This window comes from Mobula birostris, chromosome 5, assembly GCF_030028105.1.
Source record: "Mobula birostris isolate sMobBir1 chromosome 5, sMobBir1.hap1, whole genome shotgun sequence".
Lineage (NCBI taxonomy): Eukaryota > Metazoa > Chordata > Chondrichthyes > Myliobatiformes > Myliobatidae > Mobula > Mobula birostris.
Genome location: NC_092374.1, coordinates 197,896,855 through 197,923,019, shown reverse-complemented (window position 1 = coordinate 197,923,019; position 26,165 = coordinate 197,896,855). Strand labels below are relative to the sequence as shown.

At 47.3% G+C, this 26,165-nt stretch overlaps 1 protein-coding gene across 2 annotated transcripts in view; it reads right to left on the bottom strand.

Annotated features, from left to right (window-relative positions):
- Window positions 1-3,234: 3,234 nt before the first annotated feature.
- cchcr1 (coiled-coil alpha-helical rod protein 1) overlaps window positions 3,235-26,165 on the bottom strand; it is a 57,680-nt gene continuing 34,749 nt past the window's right edge. The window contains exons 9-17 of one of the 2 annotated variants that reach the window (XM_072257402.1): window positions 25,187-25,293; window positions 14,735-14,847; window positions 13,396-13,474; window positions 11,033-11,157; window positions 10,215-10,403; window positions 8,876-8,977; window positions 6,976-7,127; window positions 6,551-6,704; window positions 3,235-3,927 (exon numbers count right to left, since the gene is read on the bottom strand). In XM_072257402.1, the coding sequence (XP_072113503.1) occupies window positions 3,821-3,927; window positions 6,551-6,704; window positions 6,976-7,127; window positions 8,876-8,977; window positions 10,215-10,403; window positions 11,033-11,157; window positions 13,396-13,474; window positions 14,735-14,847; window positions 25,187-25,293 (1,128 nt within the window). In that variant the 3' untranslated portion in view covers window positions 3,235-3,820. Of the gene's footprint in view, window positions 3,928-6,550; window positions 6,705-6,975; window positions 7,128-8,875; window positions 8,978-10,214; window positions 10,404-11,032; window positions 11,158-13,395; window positions 13,475-14,734; window positions 14,848-25,186; window positions 25,294-26,165 lie in introns of those variants that run through there. The other variant, XM_072257404.1, reaches the window with a different exon arrangement.

Genomic DNA, 26,165 nt, shown 5'->3' with positions numbered 1-26,165 from the left:
GATATCCCTGACCCTTGTACTTGGAAAGCTAAGTATCATCCAGGTGTCTCTATCACGACCACAGAATTGTCTGTCTGCTCCTAATTATGAAAACACCCCCCCCATCACTACTGCACTCATTTCCCCCTTCTTCCCTTCTGAGCCAGAAACAGTGCCAGGAACCTGACTGTTGTGGCTTTTCCCATTAGGTCATCCCACCCCACCAATGGTATCCAAAGCAATGTACTTGTTGAGGGGAACAGCCACAGGGGTACTCTGCACTGGCTACCTATCCCCTTTTTCCCCTCCCGACAGTCACCCAGTTACCCGTGTCCTCCACCTTGGGTGTAAGTGCCTCCATCTGTCCTGTCGATCAACCCCCCAGTCTCCTGAATAATTTGGAGTTCGTGCAGTTCCAGCTCTGACTCCCTAACACGGTCTGGAAGAAACTGCAGCCGGACGCTGGAGCTGTCCCTGTCGCTTCCCACGTACCACACGAGGAGCATTTCACTATCCTACAGTACTGCGCAAAAGTCTTAGCAAACCTAGCTATGTTACATATCTAGGGTTCCTAAGACTTTTGCACAGTCCTGTAATAATTTTATGTATTGTACTGTACTGCTGCCCCCCAAAAAAAATCAAATTTCATGACACGTGAGTGAGGATAAACCTGATTTTGATATCAGTCTCTGTTGAGGACTGAGTGGAAGGGGGAGGGAGAGGGGAATCACGTTTGGGAAAAGGAAGAGGTGAGAAAGTGAGAAGCCCCAGAGACACCTTCTGTAATGATCAATAAACCAATTGTTCGGCAGCAAATGCCCCTGCCTGGTGTGTGTCAGGCTGGGTGTGTCTGTACTCGCGACACCCCATGCTCCTGGCCCTCCACCTCTGCCACTTGTCCCACACCATGCCCAACATCCTTTGCTCCCGCTAGATTTGCAAATGCACTCTCCGCTCCATGTGGACAGATAGTAGTGTGCAAGTCTTAGGCGCATATATATAGTTAGGGTGCCTAAGACTGTATCGTACGTACGGATAATAAACCTGATTCTGATTCTGAAAAGCTGGATCTCCATCTTTTACAGATTGCAAAGTAAACACTGCCTGAGGACTGCTGTGGTGTTCGTGCAACTAAAATTGGAGCATCCATCTTCATCGTGGTATTTTGAACTTCCATTCTTGTTTATGGAATCACAGCCAAGCCCAAAGGTCTATCCTGGACCATTTAAGTGCGACTCTGGTGTTACTAAGTCATTGGTCTGCGATTGCCAGTCACCGCCATCATTCCAGGTAATCATAGTCATAGTCATACTTTATTGATCCCGGGGGAAATTGGTTTTCGTTACAGTTGCTCTGTAAATAATAAATAGTAATAGAACCATAAATAGTTAAATAGTAATATGTAAATTATGCCAGTAAATTATGAAATAAGTCCAGGGCCAGCCTATTGGCTCAGGATATCTCACCCTCCAAGGGAGGAGTTGTAAAGTTTGATGGCCACAGGCAGGAATGACTTCCTATGACACTCTGTGCTGCATCTCGGTGGAATGAGTCTCTGGCTGAATGTACTCCTGTGCCCACCCAGTACATTATGTAGTGGATGGGAGACATTGACCAAGATGGCATGCAACTTAGACAGCATTCTCTTTTCAGACACCACCGTGAGAGAGTCCAGTTCCATCCCCACAACATCACTGGCCTTACGGATGAGTTTGTTGTTTCTGTTGGTGTCTGCTACCCTCAGCCTGCTGTCCCAGCACACAACAGCAAACATGATAGCACTGGCCACCACAGACTCGTAGAACATCCTCAGCATCATCCGGCAGATGTTAAAGGACCTCAGTCTCCTCAGGAAATAGAGATGGCTCTGACTCTTCTTGTAGACAGCCTCAGTGTTCTTTAACCAGTCCAGTTTATTGTCAATTCATATCCCCAGGTACTTGTAATCCTCCACCATGTCCACACTGACCCCCTGGATGGAAACAGGGGTCACCGGTACCTTAGCTCTCCTCAGGTCTACCACCAGCTCCTTAGTCTTTTTCACATTAAGCTGCAGATGATTCTGCTCACACCATGTGACAAAGTTTCCTACCGTAGCCCTGTACTCAGCCTCATCTCCCTTGCTGATGCATCCAACTATGGCAGAGTCATCAGAAAACTTCTGAAGGTGACAAGACTCTATGCAGTAGTTGAAGTCCGAGGTGTAAATGGTGAAGAGAAAGGGAGACAAGACAGTCCCCTGTGGAGCCCCAGTGCTGCTGATCACTCTGTCGGACACACACTGTTGCAAGCACACGTACTGTGGTCTACCAGTCAGGTAGTCAAGAATCCATGACACCAGGGAAGCATCCACCTGCATCGCTGTCAGCTTCTCCCCCAGCAGAGCAGGGTGGATGGTGTTGTACGCACTGGAGAAGTCAAAAAACATGACCCTCACAGTGCTCGCTGGCTTGTCCAGGTGGGCGTAGACACGGTTCAGCAGGTAGACGATGGCATCCTCAACTCCTGAATGGCGGTGCAGGCTCGAAGGGCCGAATGGCCTACTCCTACACCTATTTTCTATGTTTCTAGTCGGGGCTGGTAGGCGAACTGGAGGGCATCTAAGTGTGGCCTGACCATATCTCTGGAGCTGTGGTAAGTCCTTCATTTTACATTGCACAGGCACCTCCGTTCATTTTCCAATTTATTTAGTTTAATCAGAATGCACATGGGAGTATTGTGAGCAGTTTTGAGCCCCATATTCAAGAAAGGATGTGCTGGCACTGGAGAGGGTTCACGAGAATACCTTGAAAATGAAAGGGTTAATGTATAAAGAATGTTTGATGGATTAGGCCTGTACTTGCTGGAGTTTAGAAGAATGAACGGGGAATAAAAACTGAATATTGAAAGGCATACATAGAGTGGACATGGAGAGGATGTTTCAAACTGTGGGAGAGTCTAGGACCAGAGGGCACAGCCTCAGAACAGAAGGACATCCCTTTAGAGGGTGGTGAATCTGTGGAATTCATTACCACAGACAGCTGTGGACTCCAAGCCATTGGGTATATTTAAAGCTGAGGTAGATAAGTTCTCGATTAGTGAGAGCGTTAAAGGCCACGGGGTGAAGACAGGTGAATGGAGTTGAGAGGAAAAATAAATCGACTATGATCAAATGGTGAGCAGACTCAATGAGCTGAAAGGCCTGATTTTGCTCTGCTCTCTCTCGATCTTAAAATTGAGCTTTGGTAATCATTAGAACAGCAAACTGGATTAAAATAGATATGATTTATTGTTTAAAAAATATTACCCACAATATAAATATAAACTCTTCAGTTTTTGATGAAAACATTAGGAATTAGGGCCAACCTGTCAGATATAGTACAAAAGCAGAAAGCTGGTTAGTGAAACCTTGTGATTAAACCATTATATGGGGTATAACAAAACCAGCTGTTTAAACTTCCACAACATTACGTCCGTGGTTGATAAGGGGGTTACAACTTGGCTTGTGATCGCTCCCCTCTGCTGTGTCAGGAAAGGCATGTATCCCAGTGCGTAACCTTTTCGTTTAAGCAGATGGGAACTTGGTTTACCGTTTTGGATTTTGCAGCTTCAGGTTCACCAGACTAGGAATGAAACCTCTCAGCGTTTATGTGCAGAGGCAAGCACCATGAGCCGCAGAGCATCTGACCGTGCACCAAACTAAGATCTACTTCAGAGAGCTGCTGAAGTAGAAATGAGCTGCAGCTCGAATTCTCCAACATGCATCACCAACTGATCTTATCTGCGGAAGCCTGTGATCACCCAGGAGCATTAATCAGCTGGCAATCTTCAAGGAAAAGTTGGCTTGAAACTTCCTTCCTTCCTACTGAGTTTCTTCCTCCTCCTCCTCTGTTATCTCTCTCTCCTCTTCATCCATAGTCACTGCTGCGCTCAATACTTGCAGTTCCTTGAGAACCTCTGCAAGGGAATCTGGAATCGGGGGTAAAAGAACTATTATAATAGCCTTTCCTAACTCGAAGACATTAAAGTGATCTATGATGACTAACAGACGCATCTTTAAAGAGGTAGTAGCATTGTCCAATACTGTGAGTAAACTCCTACAAATGTCAGTGCGATGATCATCTGATTGTATTTCTCAATGATGTCCCTCAAGACAGGCCAAGTAGCACAGTGAGTTAAAGCTGCCTCCTCAAAGTGTCAGAGACCTGGGTTCAATCCTGACCTCCAATGCTATCTGTGTGGAGTTTTCACATCTTCTGTGTGACTGTGGGTTGCCTCCATTTTGTCCCACGTCCCAAAGAAGTGGAGGCTGGTAGGGTACCTGGCCAGTGTAGATTACCCCCAGTGTGTGGGTAAATGGTAGGACACGGAGAAGGGGAATCGATGGGTATGTGGGAAGATTAAATTAGGATTGATGGATGGTTTCGGCCAATGGATGTTTAATGGTGTGTGCTTCCAGTAAGATGGCGACGCGCTCGGATGCAGTGGGGTCAACCACAGATGTCATTGTCTTTTTTATGATCGCAGACCCTGCTGGACATTAAAAACTTAAAAGTACTGCAGGCCTACACATTCATCGAGTTGCTCATCAGCAGAGAAACTGACGGAGCTGGACGGTGCGGACCATGATACTGCCTGCGTCACTGCATGAAGGAGGTGTGTAGGTTAGTAGTGAGTGAATCGTCTTAGTCACTTGTGATCACAAGACCCTGTTGGTGGTGGGGAATACTGAAAGTCCAGTTCATTGGTTTGTTGGAAAACGGCAGGGCCAGGCAGTGGGGGAGCTGAGTGGCCTCAGTCGTGGCATGGACTAGGCCTCAAGCCGCGGTGCTGCCTGTTTGCAGCCGCCCAGTGGCAGGTGACGGAGTTGCAGGCAGTGTGGGGCGGCCTCCATGCTCGAGTCGGTGCTGCCCCCCAGTGTTCGCTTGGCAGAAGACAAGCTGTACTGTGTTCCACTGCACACTGCTGCAACATTCATGGACTCGGGCACTTGGACTATTTTGTTCTGTGACTGCATTTCACTGCTGTCTTATACTTGCCACCTTTTAGGTGTTTGTTACCTTGTATGTGCTACATGTGTCTTATGTTGGCACCTTGGCCCCTGAGGAACACTGTTTCATTGGGCTTTATTCATGGGTCTTCCTGTACGGTTGAATGACAATTTCATTAAAAACTTGAACATGAACTTTGGGTACACAGAACTTCCTGCTCTCCCTCAGAAGGACCTTCCCCTGCCCTCTGCACTCCCTCTCCACCCCCCAGAAGGTAGACACGAGCTTCATTCAACATCTCTTCCAAAAGCCTTAGCTGCTTCCCTGCTCAGTGGAATGGAGGAAGGGATAAACAGGTGAGAGTGAGGGATAAGGATGAGAACATAGAACGGGACAGCACAGGAACAGGCTCTTTGGCCCACAGTGTGCCAAACTAACTCAATTAGGAATCAAGTGGCCAACTAAAATGATCTCTTCTGCCTACATAATGTCCATATCCTTCTATTTCCCTCATATTCACGCTCTTATCTAAACATCTCTGAAAAGTCGATGTTTCTGCCTCTACCACCATCCCAGGCAGCACGCTCCATGCACCCACCACTCTCTGTGTGAAAAAACCTGCCCCTCACATCTTCTTTTGAAGTTACCACCTCTCACTTTAAATGCATGCCCTCTGGTGGGAACCGCGGGGGACAGTGGATGAAAAGCCGATGATATCGGAAGAGTTGATGTTATACGGTGGCATCATTAGATGAAGTGCAATGGGGAGAGGGAGAGCAAGAGAGGTGAGCGAAGTCTGGGGATCAGATGGTTCAAGGCTCGAAGGCCAAAGCTTCTGGATCAGCACGTCCAGCGGTCTGCGATTCTGGGCAAGGGCTCGAAGGTTGCAGGCCTGAAGTCTGAGTCTGAGAGTCTGGGGCTGAGGTCTGGAGGTCACAAGTCTGGAAGCAGCTTGTCCTGATCGTGGCAGCTTAGCTATGTGTGTGAGTGGGAAAGGGGCTTGCTTTGCTGTTGCTGGTGTTGCCTGTGTTACTCTGGTGACTGTAGTGAGCACGCGGTGTTGGCACCAGAACTCTGGCAACACTTGCAAGCTGCCTCCGGAACATCATTAGGTTTCTGTTGGCCATTAACACAAGTGACGCATTTGACTGTATGTTTCGATGTAATCTGAATGTGAGTGGAATCCAGGTGAGAGTTTTCTGTTTTAATTTGCAGTGCCGAGCTTGGTGGTAGTTGCAGATACTTAAGGGACTCTTAGATAAGCACAGGAACGAGAGAAAAATGGAGGCCTATGTGGGTGGGAGGGGGGAGGCATGGAGAAGGGGTAAATTGATTTTGGAGTCGGTTAAAAGGTTGGCACAACACCATGGGCTAAAGGGTTTGTACAATGCTGCACTGTTCTATGTTTTACATTCTGACATCCCCCTATACTTTCCACCCATCACCTTGTTGTATTAGCCATTTCCAACCCGCAAAAAAGGCTCTGGCTGTCCACTTTGTCTGTCTCTCATACACCTCTATCAAGCCACCTCTCATCTTCCTTCGTGCGCGCCCTTCTACTTCAGTCATCACGACGGGAAACTGCAACTGCTCACACGTACCTTTCGAGGGGTCAGTGCCTCTAGGCCTCGAGGCTGGCGACTGGGCTGGGGCCCTGGTTGGCTTCGACTGGTCAGAGAGGGCAGTAGATGTGTGGACAGCCACAGCTCGGCTCTTCCTGAACTGACTGAGTAGCCCTTCCTGTCTCAGTGTCGCCTGCCGTTTTAAAAAAATAAATTTCACTAGTCATATTTTTGAAAAAATATTATTTTGAGACACAGCGCGGTGACAGGCCTTCCAGTCCAAGGGGTTCCCAGTTCTAATTGTAGCTCAGTGACGTGAACCCCCGCCCCCAGCATCCCCCTCCCACCCCCACGGATACTGCTGAGCAGATCCCCAGCTCTGTTCTACCCCCCCGCCCCCCCTCCCAACCTGCCTGCACAACAGACAACTCTCACCTCCTGTCCCCCACCAGGGCAGTGCTTACCACCAGGAGGTTCTTGTCCCGTTGCAGCTCCCTCAGCTGCTCACTCAGCTTCTGGGCCTCCCGCTGGTGTTGCTCTTCCTGTAGCTTCGCGCAGGTCTCCAGCCGCTCCTTGTCTCGCGCCGCCTGGCGGTCCGTTTGGCGCAGGGCCACCACTGTGTTTGCGAGAGACCGAGAAAACGCCTCAAACAGCTGCTAACGTAACAAACTGCCACCCTTGCCCATTTAAGGGGATTTGCTAGGTCACCGTATTTCTACAGTTGTATTGTGGAGAGCATTCTAACTGATTGCTTCACCGTTTGGTATGGAAGGGTGCACTGCACGGGGTTGGAAAAAGCTGCAGAGGGTCGTAAACTCAACCAGCTCCATTATGAGAGCTCTCTTCACCATCAAAGATATTTTCAAAAGGTGATGCCTCAGAAAGGCAGCGTCCATCATTAAAGACCCTCATCACTCAGGACATCCCCTCTTCTCATTACTACCATCTGGGAGAAGGTTCAGGAGCTTGAAGGCACACACTTAATGTTTTAGAAATAGCTTCTTCCACTCTACCATCAGATTCCATGAACCCATGAGGACTACCTCAGTATTTTGCTATGTGTTCGCACTGAGGCTCAGATGGTGAAGTCTGACTCTCCATCGAACCCAGTCACCCCCCACTTGAGCAAGACTGCTGGACCAACAACTACCCTGACTGACAGAAGAGCAACCCATTCACAGCCACCCGGTTAGAGAGACTGTCGGATTAGATTTAGGGGGACAAAGGAGTTTAGCTGGAGAACTCTTGGGACCCAGGACTTAACCCACTGAATCAGGGATGCTTCTCAAAGTTCATTTATTATCAAAGTACGTATACTTTATACAACCTTAGGTTCGTCCCCTTGCAGGCAGCCACAAAACAAAGAAACGTAATAGCACTCATTAAAAAAAGAAACCTGTCAAACACCCAAAGTGCAAAAAAAAAACATTCATAACTGAAGCCCACTGACATGAAGCCAGGCATCACTGTAGCTGATTCAGAAGCGCGGTAGTTACAGACAACTGCCTCAGTTCACTGCAGAGCAAGCAAACCACATGGAGCAGGCCCGTCTCTTGTCTCCAGCCCGACACCCCGACCTTCCCAATCTGTACAGGCCCATCTCTTGTCTCCAGCCCGACACCCTGACCTTCCCAATGTGTACAGGCCTGTCTCTTGTCTCCAGCCCAACACCCTGATCTTTGCAATCTGGCCTGGTGTTTAAATTGTCCAAACCTTGGGTTGCTCCTCACTCTGGGGCCTGAGCCCCGCTGCCTCGATTCAGTCCGTACCTGACCTTTTTAATTCGGCTTGGTGTTTAAATTGATCAAACCTTGGATCTTCCTTTGCTCTTGGGCCTGGGATCCACCTCGACTCTGCCTCACCTCCACTTGCCTTGCCTCGGTTCTGCTGCATCAAATTGTCTCCAAGTGCACTCCAGCAGTGGGCAAACATTGGCTCGTTCCCTGCTCTCTGGCCCGGACACCGCTGCCACAATTCCGCCCGTACATGCCATTCTGCAACCGTTCTGCACCTTCCAGACTTCAGTTCCCACCGCAAAAATGCTAAGTTCAAAAGCTCAATTCCGACAGGGAAATTACAGGCACCGACATAGTGTGCCCACAACTTACCAAGCCTAACTAAATGACTTTGGAATGTGGGAGGAAATCCACGTGGTTGCAGGAAGAATGTAGAAACTCCTTACAGACAGCGGTGGGAATTAAACCTTCTAAAACATTGCACTATGCTACCACACTGTCCAAAATGTCAGCACTTCCTTTCCTCCCACAGCAGACTGTGTGTTGTGCCAGAAGATGGACACCGTGATGATGGGTGGGGGACCCTCCCTGCCCTTGTCTCACCCCCCTCCCAGCCTGCCCCACTTACCTGCCTTGGTATGCTCCCTGCGCGCCTCGTTGAGTCGCTTCTCCATTTCGGACAGCTGCTCAGCTGCACGCCTCTCCACTTCCGCCATCTTCTCACGCAGGGCTGCAGGGACAACGCAGGCTGGTGAGCCTATCGCAGCCGCTGCTGGCTTGTTACTATCACACAGGATTTGGACTGCAAGTCCGTAAGACACAGGAGCAGAATTTGGCCGGTCAGCCCATTCTAATCATCCCATTACAGGAAGGATGTGCAGATGAGGTTCATCATGATGATGCCTGGATGAGTTACGAGGAGAGGCTGGACAAAATTGGATTGTTTTCTCTGAATTGCTCGAGAGGCATAGACAGTGCAGGCAGAATCCTTCTTCCCCCCAGAGTAGAAATGTCAGATACTGCAGCATATTAAATTAAGCTGAGGGAATATTTAAAGGAGAGGTCTATTTTACATAGAGAATGGTGGGTGCCTGGATAGTGATAGAAGCAAAATATGACAGTGGTGTTTAGGAGGCTTTTATATGAATACATGGAGAAGGGAGAGATCCCACGTTTAGGTTTTAACTTAGTTTAGCACAGATATTGTGGGCTGAAGGACCTGTCCCTGTGCTGTGCCATTTTGGGCCATTCCATACAACACTGTGCAGCAGTCTCAGACACGTATATAGCTCGACTGTCTAAGCCTGTTGCATAGTACTGTCGTGATTTTTATGTATTGAACTGTATTTATGCCACAAAAAGACAAATTTCATAACAAATGTGAGTGATGATAACCATTATTCTGATATGGGTCTCTACTGTGGACTGAGATTGGGAAGGGGACAGGGAGAGGAGAATCATGGTTGGGAAAAGGGAGGGAGTGGGAAGCACCAGAGAAACGTTCGGTTATGGTCAATAAACCACTTGTTTGGAATCCAACGACCTTGTCTGGTGTCTCAGGGATGGGTGTGTCTTCACCCAAGCCACCCCCCACCCTGGCATTCCTTCTCTGCCAACTGTCCCATACCTCTCCGCAGCAGACTGTGTGTCTCCACCTGCAACGTTCTCCACATCCTTTGTTCCCGTCAGGTTTACAAACTCGCTCTCTGCTCCACATTGACAAATACAATACTGTGCAAATGTTTTAGGCACCCTAGCTCTATAGATGTACCCAAGACTTTTGCACTGTGCTGTACTGTAAACCACCTCCTCCTCCAGTGTTATTCAGGGTGGGCTATCAACACTAGCCTGGTGGATGAATGGGCCTGGATCATAAGAACGAACTGAAATGGATGGACGATGTATGTTCTCCACTGCAGCTTCCCATCTTGGCTGTGGATTCCCTTTGCACCGCGCTCCAGCCTCACCTTCTTCGTAGTGCGCCTGCTGCCGGCACAGGTCTGCCTTTAGATCCTCCACGGCCTCCCAGGCCTCCTTCAGCTCCTGCTGGGCCTCGCTCAGCCGCTCGGTCAGCCTCCGCTGCTGTCGGGTCTCCTGCGCCAAGGCTTCCTCCAGCTGCCCCTTCACCGCCAGGTGCTCCTTCAAGTCCGCCTCAACTAAAATTAGAACAGGAAGAGGGGGAAATGGAGAAGGTCTCTCCAAAGAGGTTTCAGATAACAGAGGTGTGGCTTTAAATGCCAGTTTAGCATGGTTCAATCAAAACCCAACACCTCTCCAGGAGAAATTACAATCACTGTCAAATTTTGCCTGTGTTTATTGAAGCACCTATCCAGATGCATCACGCTTTGTACAGCAACTGTTCTACCTGTGACTGCAAGAAACTGCAGAGATTTGTGGACACATTCCACAGTCCACCATCCTTTCCTAACAGATTCCTTCATCTTCAGTACTTTACCTCTTCAACCTATCCCCTCCCAGCTTCTCACTTCAAATCTCCCCTCCCTCACTCTCACCTCCCCCCTCAGCTGGTTTCCCCTATCACCTGCCCACTTGTACTCCTTCCTCTCTCCCCACCTTCTAACTCCGGCGTCTGCCCCCTGCCTTTCCAGGCCTGATGAAGGAACATCGGCTGTTTATTCCTCACCATAGATGCTGCCTGACTCATTCAGTTCCTCCATCATCTTGTGTGTGTTCCTCAAGATTTTCAGCATCTACAGACCAGGTGTGGGTCTGGTGCAAACCGATGGGGTGGCTCCCAGAGGGGAGAGTGCCACAGCGTACTCACACTTCAGCCGCGCCTCTGTAACCTTCCTCTCAATCAGCTGCGAGTTCCGCCTCAGTTCAGCTGCCAGCTGGTCCCGCTCCCCGTTCAGCATCTCCAGCTCCTTCTCCAGATCCTCATAGGGGCGTCTGTGCGGGGAGAGCAGGAAAACGTATTGAGGGCTGTGACAGGTCCGCCAACCTTGCCAGGTTCTAGTGCAGGGCTGGCAAACCTATGGCATGTGCGCCCAAGATGGCATGCACAAAAATTTTGTTGGCATGAGGCATGCAGTGCCACCCCTCAATTCTTTAAATCCCACCCATTATGGAAAGAAGCACAATGATCATCTTTCCTGCCAAATGAAGCAGACAGTGATTTTTATGGCCCGAGAGCAGTGAGATGTTTTCATGTGAAGTATCTCACACCGGCATGGTGCCAGCTGGACAGTTGCAAGAACACGTGACACTGGATGATACACCTCACAGTCCTGGGGTCCACGGTACCTCACAGTCCTGGGGTCCACGGTACCTCACAGACCTGGGGTCCAGGGTACCTCACAGACCTGGGGTCCACGGTACCTCACAGTCCTGGGGTCCACGGTACCTCACAGTCCTGGGGTCCACGGTACCTCACAGTCCTGGGGTCCACGGTACCTCACGGACCTGGGGTCCACGGTACCTCACAGTCCTGGGGTCCACGGTACCTCACAGACCTGGGGTCCAGGGTACCTCACAGACCTGGGGTCCACGGTACCTCACAGTCCTGGGGTCCACGGTACCTCACAGTCCTGGGGTTCAGGGTACCTCACAGTCCTGGGGTCCAGGGTACCTCACAGACCTGGGGTCCAGGGTACCTCACAGACCTGGGGTCCACGGTACCTCACAGTCCTGGGGTCCACGGTACCTCACAGTCCTGGGGTCCACGGTACCTCACAGTCCTGGGGTCCACGGTACCTCACAGTCCTGGGGTCCACAGTATTGGCATAGCAAACCGTTACAATAATACTATTTACAAATGATGTTATTCTTCAATTGTCTATTGTATTTTGATGCTGTATCCTCTGGTCCTGGATCCTCCACTATTGGAAACATCCTCTCCATGTCCATTCTATCCAGGCCTTTCAATATCCGATAGGCTTCACAGAGATCCTCCCTTCATCCAAACTCTAGCCATCAAACATGCCCCATATTATATGTAAACCCTTTTATTCCTGGAATCATTCTTGAAATCCTCCTCTGGGCCCTCTCCAATGCCAACACATCCTTTCTTAGATATTGGGTCCAAAACTGCTCACAATACTGTGTGGTCTGCCTAATGTCTTATAAAGCTTCAACGTTAAATTCTTACTCTTGTAGTCTGGTCCTCTGGAAATGAATCCATTTTCCTTCTGTGTACTACCTCAGTGGGCTGTGTAATGACTTGATCTGCATGAACAAGTTAACTGTCCACTGTAAATTGTCCCTAGTGTGTAGTTGAATGGTCGAGGAATGGTGGGGGAGTTTATGGGAATGTGGGAAGAATAAAATGGGATTAATATCTGATTAGACTAAACGAGTGATTGATGGCTGAAGCGTCAGTTTCCTTGTTGTAAAAGCAAGGACGTAATGTTGAGACTTTATAAAGCACAGGTGAGGTCTCACTTGGAGTATTGTGAACAGTTTTGGGCCCCTTATCTAAGAAAGGATGTGCTAACATTGGAGAGGGTTCAAAGGAGATTCACAAAAATGATTCCACGATTGAATAGCTTGTTGTATGAAGAGCATTTGATGACTCTGGGCCTGTACTCACTGGGTTGAGAAGAATGAGGGGTGACCTCATTGAAATCTATTGAATGTTGGAAGGCCTCGATAGAGTGGATATGGAGAGGATGTTTCCTATGGTGGGGTAGTCCAAGACCAGAAGACACAGCCTCCGAATAGAGGGGCGTCCGTCCTTTTAGAACGGAGATGAGGAGGCATTTCTTTAGCCAGAGAGTGGTGAATCTGTGGAATCTGTTGCCACAGGCAGCTATGGAGGCCAAGTCCAGGTATATACATGGCAGAGATTGATAGATTCTTGATTGGTCACGGAATGAAGGGATATGGGGGAAGGCAGGAAATTGGGCCTGAGAGAGAAAATGGATCAGCCATTATGAACTGGCAGAGCAGACTCGATGGGTCAGATAGCCTAATTCTGCTCCAGTATCTTAAGGGCTGTCCCTCCTTCTGTAGGTTGTCCCCACTGTAAGGGGTGGCAAGAGTTTGGGGTGATGCGCCTGACCTGCACGTGAAGAGCAGAATGGGATTCGTGCAGATGGGTGCTTGAGGTTCAGCAAGTCCACAGTGGGCTGAGGACTCCACGAGAAGGCAGTGCCATCTCACCTCCTCTTCATCTGACATGGTACCAACCTGCCCACATCTCTGCCTGTCTCCCTGTGTCTCTCCTGTAGCTGAAGTCGAGCGAGTGCCTCCTTCCGGGCGCACAACCCTGGTCAGAGCAAAGCAGGATTGTCACAAGCGGTGCCACAGTGCCAAAAGCCCCCATCCTCACTCCGGCACAGACGCCACTGCTTCCCCTCTGTAGCCCACCCTCTCAGCCCCAGGAACTCCTGTTTCTTGCTGTGACTCAAGTTTGGGTATCTAACAAAGAGCTGCAGAGAGCTGAGCAGCACAGGCAAGATCATCCACCAGCCCTCTCCAAGCCTTGTGATGGTCACAGCGGGCTGGTGGCAGGTGAGGTAACAGGAGGTTAAAAGTTCAAAGTAAATCTATCATACCCTACCTTGAGATTCACCTGCTTACAGGCATTTACAGGGAAACTGAAATACAATAGGTTACAAAAATCTATATATAAAGAAAGACTGACAAACAACAGTGTAAATAACAATACTGAGAATAAAACTAGAACTAGAGATGATAGTGAAAGATGAAATACTGAAGGGGAACCGAAGGGGGATCTTCTTCACTCAGAGGGTGGTACCAATGGAGATGGTGGTTGCAGGTTTGATTGCAGCTTTTAAGACAAGTTTGGATCAGTATATGGATGGGAGGGGTATAGGAGGTTATGGTCCAGGTACAAGTTGATGGGACTAGGCAGAGTAACAGTTTGGCATGGACTAGATGGGCCAAATGGCCTGTTTCAGAGTCATTGTGCTCTATGATTCTAGCATAAGTTGTAAAAACAGTCCTTGAAGGTGAGTCTGTAGGTCACAGAATCAGTTCAGAGTAGTGATAAGAAGTTACCCATGCTATTAATCCATCAATGTGCAAAAAAAAAGGACAATATGTGCAAATAATATATTAAATAAATAATACTGAGAACACAAGATGTAGAGTCCTTGAAAGAGTCAGTAGATTGTGGAATCAGTTCAGAATTGTGGTGAGTGAAATTATCCATGCTGATTCAGGAGATTGATGTTTGTAGGGTATTAAACGTTCCTGAATGTGTTGGTGGGGGACTTGAGGCTCCTGTACCTCCTCCCGATAGTAGTCGCAAGAAGAGAGCACAGCCTTGATTGGGGGGGAGGGGGGTCCGAGATGATGGATGCTGCTTTCTCCTGGCAGCGCTCCTTGTAAACGTACGCAATGGTTAGCTCGCGTCTGCCCTCTTGTGCGCCCAGACATGCCCTCACAAAAATGTTGGAGGTTGACGCTGGTGTCCTCGGCAAGCTAGTCAACCGGCAATCCTGCCCACACTTCCTGAGAAAGCCCTATGGGAATCTGAGAGGATCCGCTGGAGTTTACTCACCGTGAATGGTGTCAATCCGCTTGTTGGCGAAGGTCACCCTCTGGCTCAGGTTCACCAGCTGACACAAGGCCGTCTTCAGCTCTGCCTCCTGCTCCAGGAACCTCTGGTAGAAACTAAAGAACAGGGGGGTGGTGAGGGTAAAAAGTGAGTTAATGCTGCAAGTTTATTTGCGGAAACTCTGAGGCCATTCCAAACGCTGCTGCCCGTTTCTTATCCTGCAGCAAATCACCCTCATGTTCACTGTCTCTCAGTTCAAAATAAATTTGTTATCTAAATACAAATACTGTATGTTGGCATATACAACGCTGACATTCATTTCCCTCTGGGCATACTCAATAAAAATATAGAATAATAAACATGGAAGACCACTCAACTTGGGTGTTCTTCCAGAGTGCAGAAGACAACAAACTGTGCAAATACAAAGAGAAATAAATAATGATAAATAAATAAGCAATACATATTGAGTAGTTGGATTCTGGTCTCTCCCTATCCATCTTAGCAAACTTATCAACTTCCGCGGAACAGACTGAACTGAAGGATCTTGAGGTCCACGTCCATCGATCTCTCAAATTTACCGCACAAGTTGATACAGTTGTTAAGAAGGTGCATATTGTGTTGGTCTTCAGTAGTCAGGAATTGAGTTCAAGAGCTGCGACATATTGTTGCAGTTCTATAAAACCCCGGTTAAGGGTCCACGTCCATTGATCTTTCAAAGTTGCCGGACAAGTGAAAAGAGTTCCCAGCGATGCCCAGACTGAATTCTTGCAGCACTTGGTGTGGATGAATGAGAATGGGATAAGGTACATTCGGGCGCCCTCTGCTGGGATGTAATATTCGTGCAGGGAAGTAAGCAGTGAGTTAGAAGTGCCATCCTACTGTTCGACTGCCAATCAATCAGAATTAAAACCAGGTTTATTATCACTTACATACCGTACTGTGCAGGGAGAGGAGAAGGTGGGGGAAGCAAAAGTCAGGCCCTCTAGCATGGAAACAGGCTCTTAGGCCAACTTGTCCATGTCACATGAAGCCCCATTTACTCTCAGTTGGCCCGTATCCTTATAACTCTTTCAATATACGTTGTTATTGCGCCTGCTTCAAATATTTCCTCTGGCAGCTCATTCCATACAAGCACCACACCCTGGGCAGAGATGTTCCCTCCAGACTCTTTTAACTCTTTTCCCTCTCAACTTAAACCTAAGTCCTCTTTTTTTTGTTACTTTTCCCTGGAGAAAAAAAGATTGCATGCATTCACACTACCTATGCTCCTGATGATTTTATACCCCCTCAGTGTCTTACACTCCAAGGAATAAAGACCATAAGATATAGGAGCAGAATTAGGCCATTTGGCCCATTGAGTCTCCTCTGTCATCTCATCATGGCTGATCCAATTTTCCTCTCAGCCCCAATCTCCTGCCTTCTCCCCATACCCCTTCATGCCCTGATCAATCAAAAATCTATCAACCTCTGCCTTAAATATACATAAAGACGGACTCCACAGCTGTCTGTGGCAATGAATTCCACAGAATCACTAGTAGTAGGCAGCCGTTGATCCCAGGGGATCATGGGTTTGCTCCTCTGGTGGACTGTGTCCTCTCCAGGGTGCAAGCCTGGGCGGGAAGATTTGAAGAACTGGCTGTCTCCCATTTGAGGAACTAGTAGGTTCCCCCTCTCCACGTCACTGATGTAGTTCAAGGGGCAAGCGCTGACACAGCTTGGCACCAGTGTTGTCGCAGAGGTTGCCAGAGTGAAGTTGTAAACAACATCAAACTGCCTTAGGGACCCCAACTCCGGATTTCTTCCTTGGGGTTTTACTCCTGAAGCCGTTCCCATGGGTGGGTATGGCCGCAAGGCAGCAGAGGTTTAAAATGAGAGTCTTCCTTCTCTACAGAATGACTATACTCTGGCTAGAGAAATTCCTCGTCACCTCTGCTCTAAAAAGATGCCCCTCTTTTCTGAGGCTCTGTTCTCTGGTCTTTGACTCTCCCGCCATAAGGATCATCCTCTCCACATCCCCTCTATCAAGTCCTTTCACCATTCCACAGCTTTCAATGAAGTCATCCCTCATTCTTCTGAATTCTAGGTAGTACAAACCCAGAGCCATCAAATGGTCTTCATATGACAACCTTTCAATTCTGGAATCATTTTCATGAACCTCCTTTGAACCCTCTCCAGTTTCAGCACATCTTTTCTAAGATTAGGGGCCCAAACCTGGTCCCAATACTCTTAATGAGGCCTCACCAGTGCTTTATAAAGTTTCAACATTATATCCTTGCTTTTATATTCTAGTCCTCTTGAAATGAAAGCTACATTAAATTTGTCTTCCTCACCCCACATTCAACCTGCAAATTAACCTTTAGGGAATCCTGCACAAGGACTCCCAAGCAACACACACAAAATGCTGTAGGGTCTTGGCCCGAAAATGTTGACTATATTCTTTTCCATAAACATTGCCTGGCCTGCTGAGTTCCTCCAACACTTTGTGTGTGTTACTTGGATTTCCAGCATTTGCAGATTTTCTCTTGTTTGTGCCAGGACTCCCAAGTCCCTTTGCACCTCAGTTTTTTGTATTTTCTCTCCATTTAGAAAATAGTCAACTCTTTCATTTCTTCCACCACTTCCTGACACTGTATTGCATCTGTCATTTCTTTGCCCATCCTCCTAATCTAAGTCCTTCTGTAGCGCCTCTACTTCCTCAAAACTACCTGCCCCTCCACCTATCTTCATATCTGAGTGGGAGTGCCGAGAAAGACATTTTTGAAATTTTCGTTATTTTTTTTCTCCAACGGCGTTCTGAGAGGCGGGACTGCGCAGGCGTGTGACGTCGGGCAGTGCAGCGCGGCAGATTTAAAAGGGCAGACATCCTGCTTCGGGTTTGATTCGAAGAAGGAGTCTGAGAGTCTGAGTGGGAGTGCTGAGAAAGACATTTTTGAAATTTTCGTTATTTTTTTTTCTCCAACGGCGTTCTGAGAGGCGGGACTGCGCAGGCGTGTGACGTCGGGCAGTGCAGCGCGGCAGATTTAAAAGGAACAGAGCCTCATAGAGCGGGCAGCGTAGTTTGTGGGCTGCGGAGTGAGCCGGGAACAGAGTGAAGGCTTAAGGGCTTCGGCTCAACGGGTTTAGGCGGAAACGGGCGAGGAAGGTTTGGCATTCATTTTCTGTTGTTATTTGAGGAGAGGGGCAGTATGAGTGTGAGGGCAGTTTGCTGTTCTCGGTGTCGGATGTGGGAGGCCCTGGAGTCTCCAAGCCTCCCGGACGTCTACATCTGTGCCAAGTGCATCGAGATGCAGCTCCTAAGGGACCGCATTACGGAACTGGAGCTGCAGCTCGATGACCTTCGTCTGGTCAGGGAGAGTGAGGAGGTGATAGAGAGGAGTTGCAGGCAGGTGGTTACGCCGGGGCCACGGGAGGCAGACAAGTGGGTCACGGTTAGGAGGGGGAAGGGGAAAGGTCAGGTAATAGGGAGTACCCCGGTGGCTGTGCCCCTTAACAACAGGTACTCCTGTTTGAGTACTGTTGCAGGGGGGGACAGCTTACCCGGGGGAAGCGACAGTGGCAGTGCCTCCGGCACAGAGTCCGGCCCTGTAGCTCAGAAGGGTAGGGCAAGGAAGAGGAGGGCAGTTGTGATAGGGGACTCGATAGTAAGGGGGTCAGATAGGCGATTCTGTGGACGCAGTCCAGAGACCCGGATGGTAGTTTGCCTCCCTGGTGCCAGGGTCCGGGATATTTCTGATCGTGTCCAAGATATCCTGAAGTGGGAGGGTGAGGAACCAGAGGTCGTGGTACATATAGGTACCAATGACATGGGTAGGAAAAGGGATGAGGTCCTGAAAGGAGAATATAGGGAGCTAGGAAGGGAGTTGAGAAAAAGGACCGCAAAGGTAGTAATCTCAGGATTACTGCCTGTGCCACGCGACAGTGAGAGTAGGAATGCGATGAGGTGGAGGATAAATGTGTGGCTGGGGGATTGGAGCAGGGGGCAGGGATTCAAGTTTTTGGATCATTGGGACTTCTTTTGGCGCAGGCGTGACCTGTACAAAAAGGACGGGTTGCACTTGAATCCTAGGGGGACCAATATCCTGGCAGGGAGATTAGCGGGGGCTACTGAGGTGACTTTAAACTAGAATGGTTGGGGGGTGGGAATCAAATTAAAGAGGCTAGGTGTGAGGAGGTTAGTTCACTACAGGGGGATGGGAACCAGTGCAGAGAGGCAGAGGGGTGTAAAGTGAGGGTAGAAACAAAAAGTACTATGGAGAAAAGTAAAAGTGGCAGGCCAACAAATCCAGGGCAAGCATTAAAAAGGGCCACTTTTCAGCATAACTGTATAAGGGCTAAGAGAGTTGTAAAAGAGCGCCTGAAGGCTTTGTGTGTCAATGCAAGGAGCATTCGTAATAAGGTGGATGAATTGAAAGTGCAGATTGTTATTAATGATTATGATATAGTTGGGATCACAGAGACATGGCTCCAGGGTGACCAGGGATGGGAGCTCAACGTTCAGGAATATTCAATATTCAGGAGGGATAGACATGAAGGAAGGGGAGGTGGGGTGGCGTTGCTGGTTAAAGAAGAGATTAACGCAATAGAAAGGAAGGACATAAGCCGGGAAGATGTGGAATCGATATGGGTAGAGCTGCGTAACACTAAGGGGCAGAAGACGCTGGTGGGAGTTGTGTACAGGCCACCTAACAGTAGTAGTGAGGTCAGAGATGGTATTAAACAGGAAATTAGAAATGTGTGCAATAAAGGAACAGCAGTTATAATGGGTGACTTCAATCTACATGTAGATTGGATGAACCAAATTGGTAAAGGTGCTGAGGAAGAGGATTTCTTGGAATGTATGTGGGATGGTTTTTTGAACCAACATGTCGAGGAACCGACTAGAGAGCAGGCTATTCTGGACTGGGTTTTGAGCAATGAGGAAGGGTTAATTAGCAATCTTGTCGTGAGAGGCCCCTTGGGTAAGAGTGACCATAATATGGTGGAATTCTTCATTAAGATGGACAGTGACATAGTTAATTCAGAAACAAAGGTTCTGAACTTAAACAGGGGTAACTTTGAAGGTATGAGACGTGAATTAGCTAAGATAGACTGGCAAATGACACTTAAAGGGTTGACGGTGGATATGCAATGACAAGCATTTAAAGGTTGCATGGATGAACTACAACAATTGTTCATCCCAGTTTAGCAAAAGAATAAATCAAGGAAGGTAGTGCACCCGTGGCTGACAAGAGAAATTAGGGATAGTATCAATTCCAAAGAAGAAGCATACAAATTAGCCAGAGAAAGTGGCTCACCTGAGGACTGGGAGAAATTCAGAGTTCAGCAGAGGAGGACAAAGGGCTTAATTAGGAAGGGGAAAAAAGATTATGAGAGAAAACTGGCAGGGAACATAAAAACGGACTGTAAAAGCTTTTATAGATATGTAAAAAGGAAAAGACTGGTAAAGACAAATGTAGGTCCCCTGCAGACAGAAACAGGTGAATTGATTATGGGGAGCAAGGACATGGCAGACCAATTGAATAATTACTTTGGTTCTGTCTTCACTAAGGAGGACATAAATAATCTTCCAGAAATAGTAGGGGACAGAGGGTCCAGTGAGATGGAGGAACTGAGCGAAATACATGTTAGTAGGGAAGTGGTGTTAGGTAAATTGAAGGGATTGAAGGCAGATAAATCCCCAGGGCCAGAGGGTCTGCATCCCAGGGTGCTTAAGGAAGTAGCCCAAGAAATAGTGGATGCATTAGTGATAATTTTTCAAAACTCGTTAGATTCTGGACTAGTTCCTGAGGATTGGAGGGTGGCTAATGTAACTCCACTTTTTAAAAAAGGAGGGGGAGAGAAACCGGGGAATTATAGACCGGTTAGCCTAACGTCGGTGGTGGGGAAACTGCTGGAGTCAGTTATCAAGGATGTGATAACAGCACATTTGGAAAGCGGTGAAATGATCGGACAAAGTCAGCATGGATTTGTGAAAGGAAAATCATGTCTGACGAATCTCATAGAATTTTTTGAAGATGTAACTAGTAGAGTGGATAGGGGAGAACCAGTGGATGTGGTATATTTGGATTTTCAGAAGGCTTTTGACAAGGTCCCACACAGGAGATTAGTGTGCAAACTTAAAGCACACGGTATTGGGGGTAAGGTATTGGTGTGGGTGGAGAGTTGGTTAGCAGACAGGAAGCAAAGAGTGGGAATAAACGGGACCTTTTCAGAATGGCAGGCGGTGACTAGTGGGGTACCGCAAGGCTCAGTGCTGGGACCCCAGTTGTTTACAATATATATTAATGACTTGGATGAGGGAATTAAATGCAGCATCTCCAAGTTTGTGGATGACACGAAGCTGGGTGGCAGTGTTAGCTGTGAGGAGGATGCTAAGAGGATGCAGGGTGACTTGGATAGGTTGGGTGAGTGGGCAAATTCATGGCAGATGCAATTTAATGTGGATAAATGTGAAGTTATCCACTTTGGTGGAAAAATAGGAAAACAGATTATTATCTGAATGGTGGCCGATTAGGAAAAGGGGAGGTGCAACAAGACCTGGGTGTCATTATACACCAGTCATTGAAAGTGGGCATGCAGGTACAGCAGACGGTGAAAAAGGCGAATGGTATGCTGGCATTTATAGCGAGAGGATTTGAGTACAGGAGCAGGGAGGTACTACTGCAGTTGTACAAGGCCTTGGTGAGACCACACCTGGAGTATTGTGTGCAGTTTTGGTCCCCTAATCTGAGGAAAGACATCCTTGCCATAGAGGGAGTACAAAGAAGGTTTACCAGATTGATTCCTGGGATGGCAGGACTTTCATATGAAGAAAGACTGGATGAACTGGGCTTGTACTCGTTGGAATTTAGAAGATTGAGGGGGGATCTGATTGAAACGTATAAGATCCTAAAGAGATTGGACAGGCTAGATGCAGGAAGATTGTTCCCGATGTTGGGGAAGTCCAGAACAAGGGGCCACAGTTTGAGGATAGAGGGGAAGCCTTTTAGGACCGAGATTAGGAAAAACTTCTTCACACAGAGAGTGGTGAATCTGTGGAATTCTCTGTCACAGGAAACAGTTGAGGCCAGTTCATTGGCTATATTTAAGAGGGAGTTAGATATGGCCCTTGTGGCTAAAGGGATCAGGGGGTATGGAGGGAAGGCTGGGGCAGTGTTCTGAGTTGGATGATCAGCCATGATCATAATAAATGGCGGTGCAGGCTCGAAGGGCCGAATGGCCTACTCCTGCACCTATTTTCTATGTTTCTATGTTTCTATATCGTCTGCAAACATTGCAACAAAGCCATCAATTCCATCATCAAATAATCGACATATAATGTAAAAATAATCCGTCCCAACACAGACCACTGTGGAACACCACTAGCCACTGGCAGCCAGCCAGAAAAGGTTCCCTTTATTCCTACTCTTTGCTTCCTGCCAATCAGCCACTGCTTTGTCCATGCTAGAATCTTTACTGTAATAATTTGAGCTCGTAGCTTGTTGAACAGCCTCATGCATAGCACCTTGTCTAAGATCTTCTGAAAATTCAAGTACACAACATCAACCAATTCTCCCTTGTCTATGCTGCTTGATATTTCTTCAAAGAATTCCAACAGATTTGCCAGGCAAGATTTTCCCTTGAGGAAACCATGCTGAGTGCAATCTATTTTAACATGTTCTTCCAGGTACCCTGAGAATTCATCCTTAATAATCAATTTCAACATCTTCTGAACCACTGACTGGCCTATAGTTTCTCTTCTTCTACTTCTCTCCCTTCTTGAACAGTGGAGTGATGTTTGCAATTTTCCAGTCTTCCTGAACCATGCCAGCATCTAGTGATTCTTGAAAGATCATTACTAATGCCTCCACAATCTCTTCAGCCACCTCTTTCAGAACCCTGGAGTGTACACCTTCTGGTCCAGGTGACTTATCTACCTTCATCCCTTTCAATTTCCCCAAGAACCTTCAGTCTAGTTATAGTAACTTCACACACTTCATGACCCCTATCAACTAGAACTTCCACCATAATGCTGCTGTCTTCCACAGTGAAGACTATGCAAAATACTTATTCAGTTCATCTGCCATTTCCTTGTCCCCCATTACTACCTCTCCAGTATCGTTATCCAGTGGTCCAAATTCCACTCTTGTCTCTCTTTTACACCTTATGTATCTGAAGAAACTTTTGGCATCCTCTTTAATATTACTGGCTAGCTTACTTACGTATTCCATCTTTACCTTCATAATGACTTCTTAGTTGCCTCGTGTTGGTTTTTAAAATCTTCTCAATCCTCTAACATCCCTCTATTTTTTGCTCTATTATGTGCCCTCTCTTTGGCTTTTATGTTGGCTTTGACTTCTGTTGTTAGCCACGGTTGTGTCATCTTTCCTTCAGAATACTTCTTCCTCTTTGGGATGTATATATCCTGTGCCTTCTGAATTGGCTCCAGAAATTCCAGCCATTGCTGCTCTGCCATCACCGCTGCCAATGTTCTTTTCCAGTCAATTCTGGCCAACTCCTCTCTCATGCCTCTGTAATTCCCTTTACTCCACTGTAATACTGATACATCTGACTTTAGCTTCTCCTTCTCAAATTTCAGGGTGAATTCTATCATATTATAGATATGATAGAATTATATATAACATATATAATAGGTATACATTATAACATATCATATTATGATCACTTGCCCCAAGAGTTCTTTTACTTTAAGCTCTCTAATCAATTCTAATTTATTGCACAACTCCCAGTCCAGAATAGCTGATCCTCTAGTGGGCCCAACTTTGAGCTGCTCTAAAAAGAAATCTTGTAGGCACTCTAGAACAGCGGTCCCCAACCACCGGGCCGCGAGGAAACGGTATGAATCAGCTGTACCTTTTCTCATTCCCTGTCACGCACTGTTGAACTTGAACATAGGGTGCCAACTGTCCCGTATTTGCTGGGACATCCCGTATATTGGGCTATATTTGTCCCATACGGGACCATCCTTGTCCCGTATTTCCCCCGCTAAGGTAGAGCATTTCTATGAAAGCTTTCGTGCTGAAATGATGTAAAGTGAAGAAGCAATTACCATTAATTCATATGGGAAAAATTTTTGAGCGTTCCCAGACCCAAAAAACAACCTAACAAATCATACCAAGTAACACATAAAACTGAAAATAACACTAACATATAGTAAAGGCAGGAATGATTTGATAAATACACAGCTTATATAAAGTAGAAATAATGTATGTACAGTATAGTCGGGAAGATGAAGGCACAACTGATTTGTGGGGTGCAAAAAAATCGGCACGTATGCGCATGCGCACACAGGTGGCTGCGCAAGGCTTCATGGTCACGGTAGTCTTTCCTGGGGTAAAGTGTCCCGGGATTTGACTGCTAATTTTGTCCCTTATTTGGGAGTGAGAAAGTTGGCAACCCTAACTGTAAAGACATGTTGAGGTGAGTTTAACCCTACTTGAACACCACCCCCGCGCACCCCCCCACCCAGTCGGCTGGTCCGCAAGAATATTGTCAATATTAAACCGGTCCACGGTGCAAAAAAGTTTGGGGACCCCTGCTCTAGAAACTCCCCTCCTGTGATCCAGCACCAACCTGATTTTCCTTGCATATTGAAGTCTCTCATGATGATTGTAACCTTGCCCTTTTGGCACGCATTTTCTATCTCCCATTGTAATTTATAGGCCACATTCTTATGAAACACCCTGGTTTCCTTGGCTGCGTAAGCCTAGGGGAAAACACTCTCAAGTTCCGCCAAACTCATGAGATTGAGATGGCTCGTCCCACCCCAAACCCCAGTTTGTGTTGATGCTGAGTAATTTGTTACAAATTAGTGCCACAAAATAACAGACACTGCACTGTATACAATTAAAGGAATTATATTTATGAATCTTAACTAAAGGGTTGGTTAAGAATAAGTCCCTTCCTCTCCAAATTTCCGATGTCCAGACTGGCCGCTGGTCAAAGCTCTTTTTTTTTTATAAAAAGTCCTAGCCTTCCCAACTTTTCCCTATAACTCAAGCCCATGAGCCCTGGCAACATCCTCATAAATCTTCTTTGCACTCCTTTCAACTTCATGAGGTTTTCCCTACAATAGGGTGACCAAACCTATACAGTACACAATACTCCAAGTGCAGCCTCACCAACATCTTCTACAACATAACGTCCAATTCCTGAACTCAGTGCCCTGACTGATGATGGCCTGTGTGCAAAAACCCTCCCTATGTACCTGTGCTGTCACTCTCAGGGAACTATGGACTTGTACCTCTAGGTCCTGTTCTACAACTCTAGCTATTCAATGTTAAAGCCCTCTCCTGGTTGGTTTGACTTGCCAAAGTGCAACACCTCACACTTATTCGAATGGCATTTGCCAGATGTGCTGGCAGTGCACTTACTAAACCCTGCAAACAGCAAAACGTTAGCTTATCAATCTAACAGGATGCTGCTCAATCTAATCTAATCTGTCACACCACCTACCTGCTCATTTGCTCTTGGATGTGGTGTAGGGCATCGTCAGCTCGGTTTGCCATCTCCTGAAACCGAACCACACTATTCTGAGCATCAGCCAGCTCATCTCTGAGGGACTGCAAGGGAAAACAGATGAAAACCTACCTTAGGAAGTCATTGAGTAACTCAGCATGGATATAGGCCCTTCAGCCCAACTCACCCATGCCAGCCAAGGATGATTACGCCGAGGGTGTTGGTACAGCTGTGAATGTTGTCTACATGGATTTTGGGAAGATGTTTGACAAGGTGCCTTGTGGCAGGCTCATTCAGAAGATTAAGATGCATGGGATCCATGGTGAATTGGCCTTTTGGATTCAGAACTGGCTTGCCTATCGAAGACACAATGTAGTGGTTGAAGGGACTTAGTCTAGCTGGAGATCTGCAATTAGTTGTGTATTGGGAATGTGTAAAGAGATCTGCGCTGGGACTTCTGCTGCTTATCATGTATATGAGTGACCTAGGTGGGTGGGTTAGTCACTTTGCAGATGATATGAAGATTGGTGGTGTTGGGATAGTGTAGACAACAGGCAAGGAATACAGTGGGACATAGGTCAGTCAGAGATATGGGCTGAGGTACGGCATATGGAGTTTAACCTGACCAAATGCGAACAGCTGAACCTTGGTAGGTCAAATGTAAAGGACAGCACACTTCTAAAGGCAGGACCCTTAACAGTATTGATTAGCAGATGGATCTTGGGTCTAAATTCATAGCTCCCTGAAAGTGACTACACAGGTTGATAGGGTGGTTAACAAAATGTATGGCATGCTTGTCGAGGCACCGAGTTCAAAAGTCAAGAAGTTATGTTGCAGCTTTATAAAACTCCAGTTCGGCCACATCTGGAGTACTGCATGCAGTTCTATTATAGAAAGAATATTGAGGCTTTGTAGAGGATGCAGAAGAGGTATACCAGGATGCTGCCTGGATTAGACATTAGACAGCACGCACTAT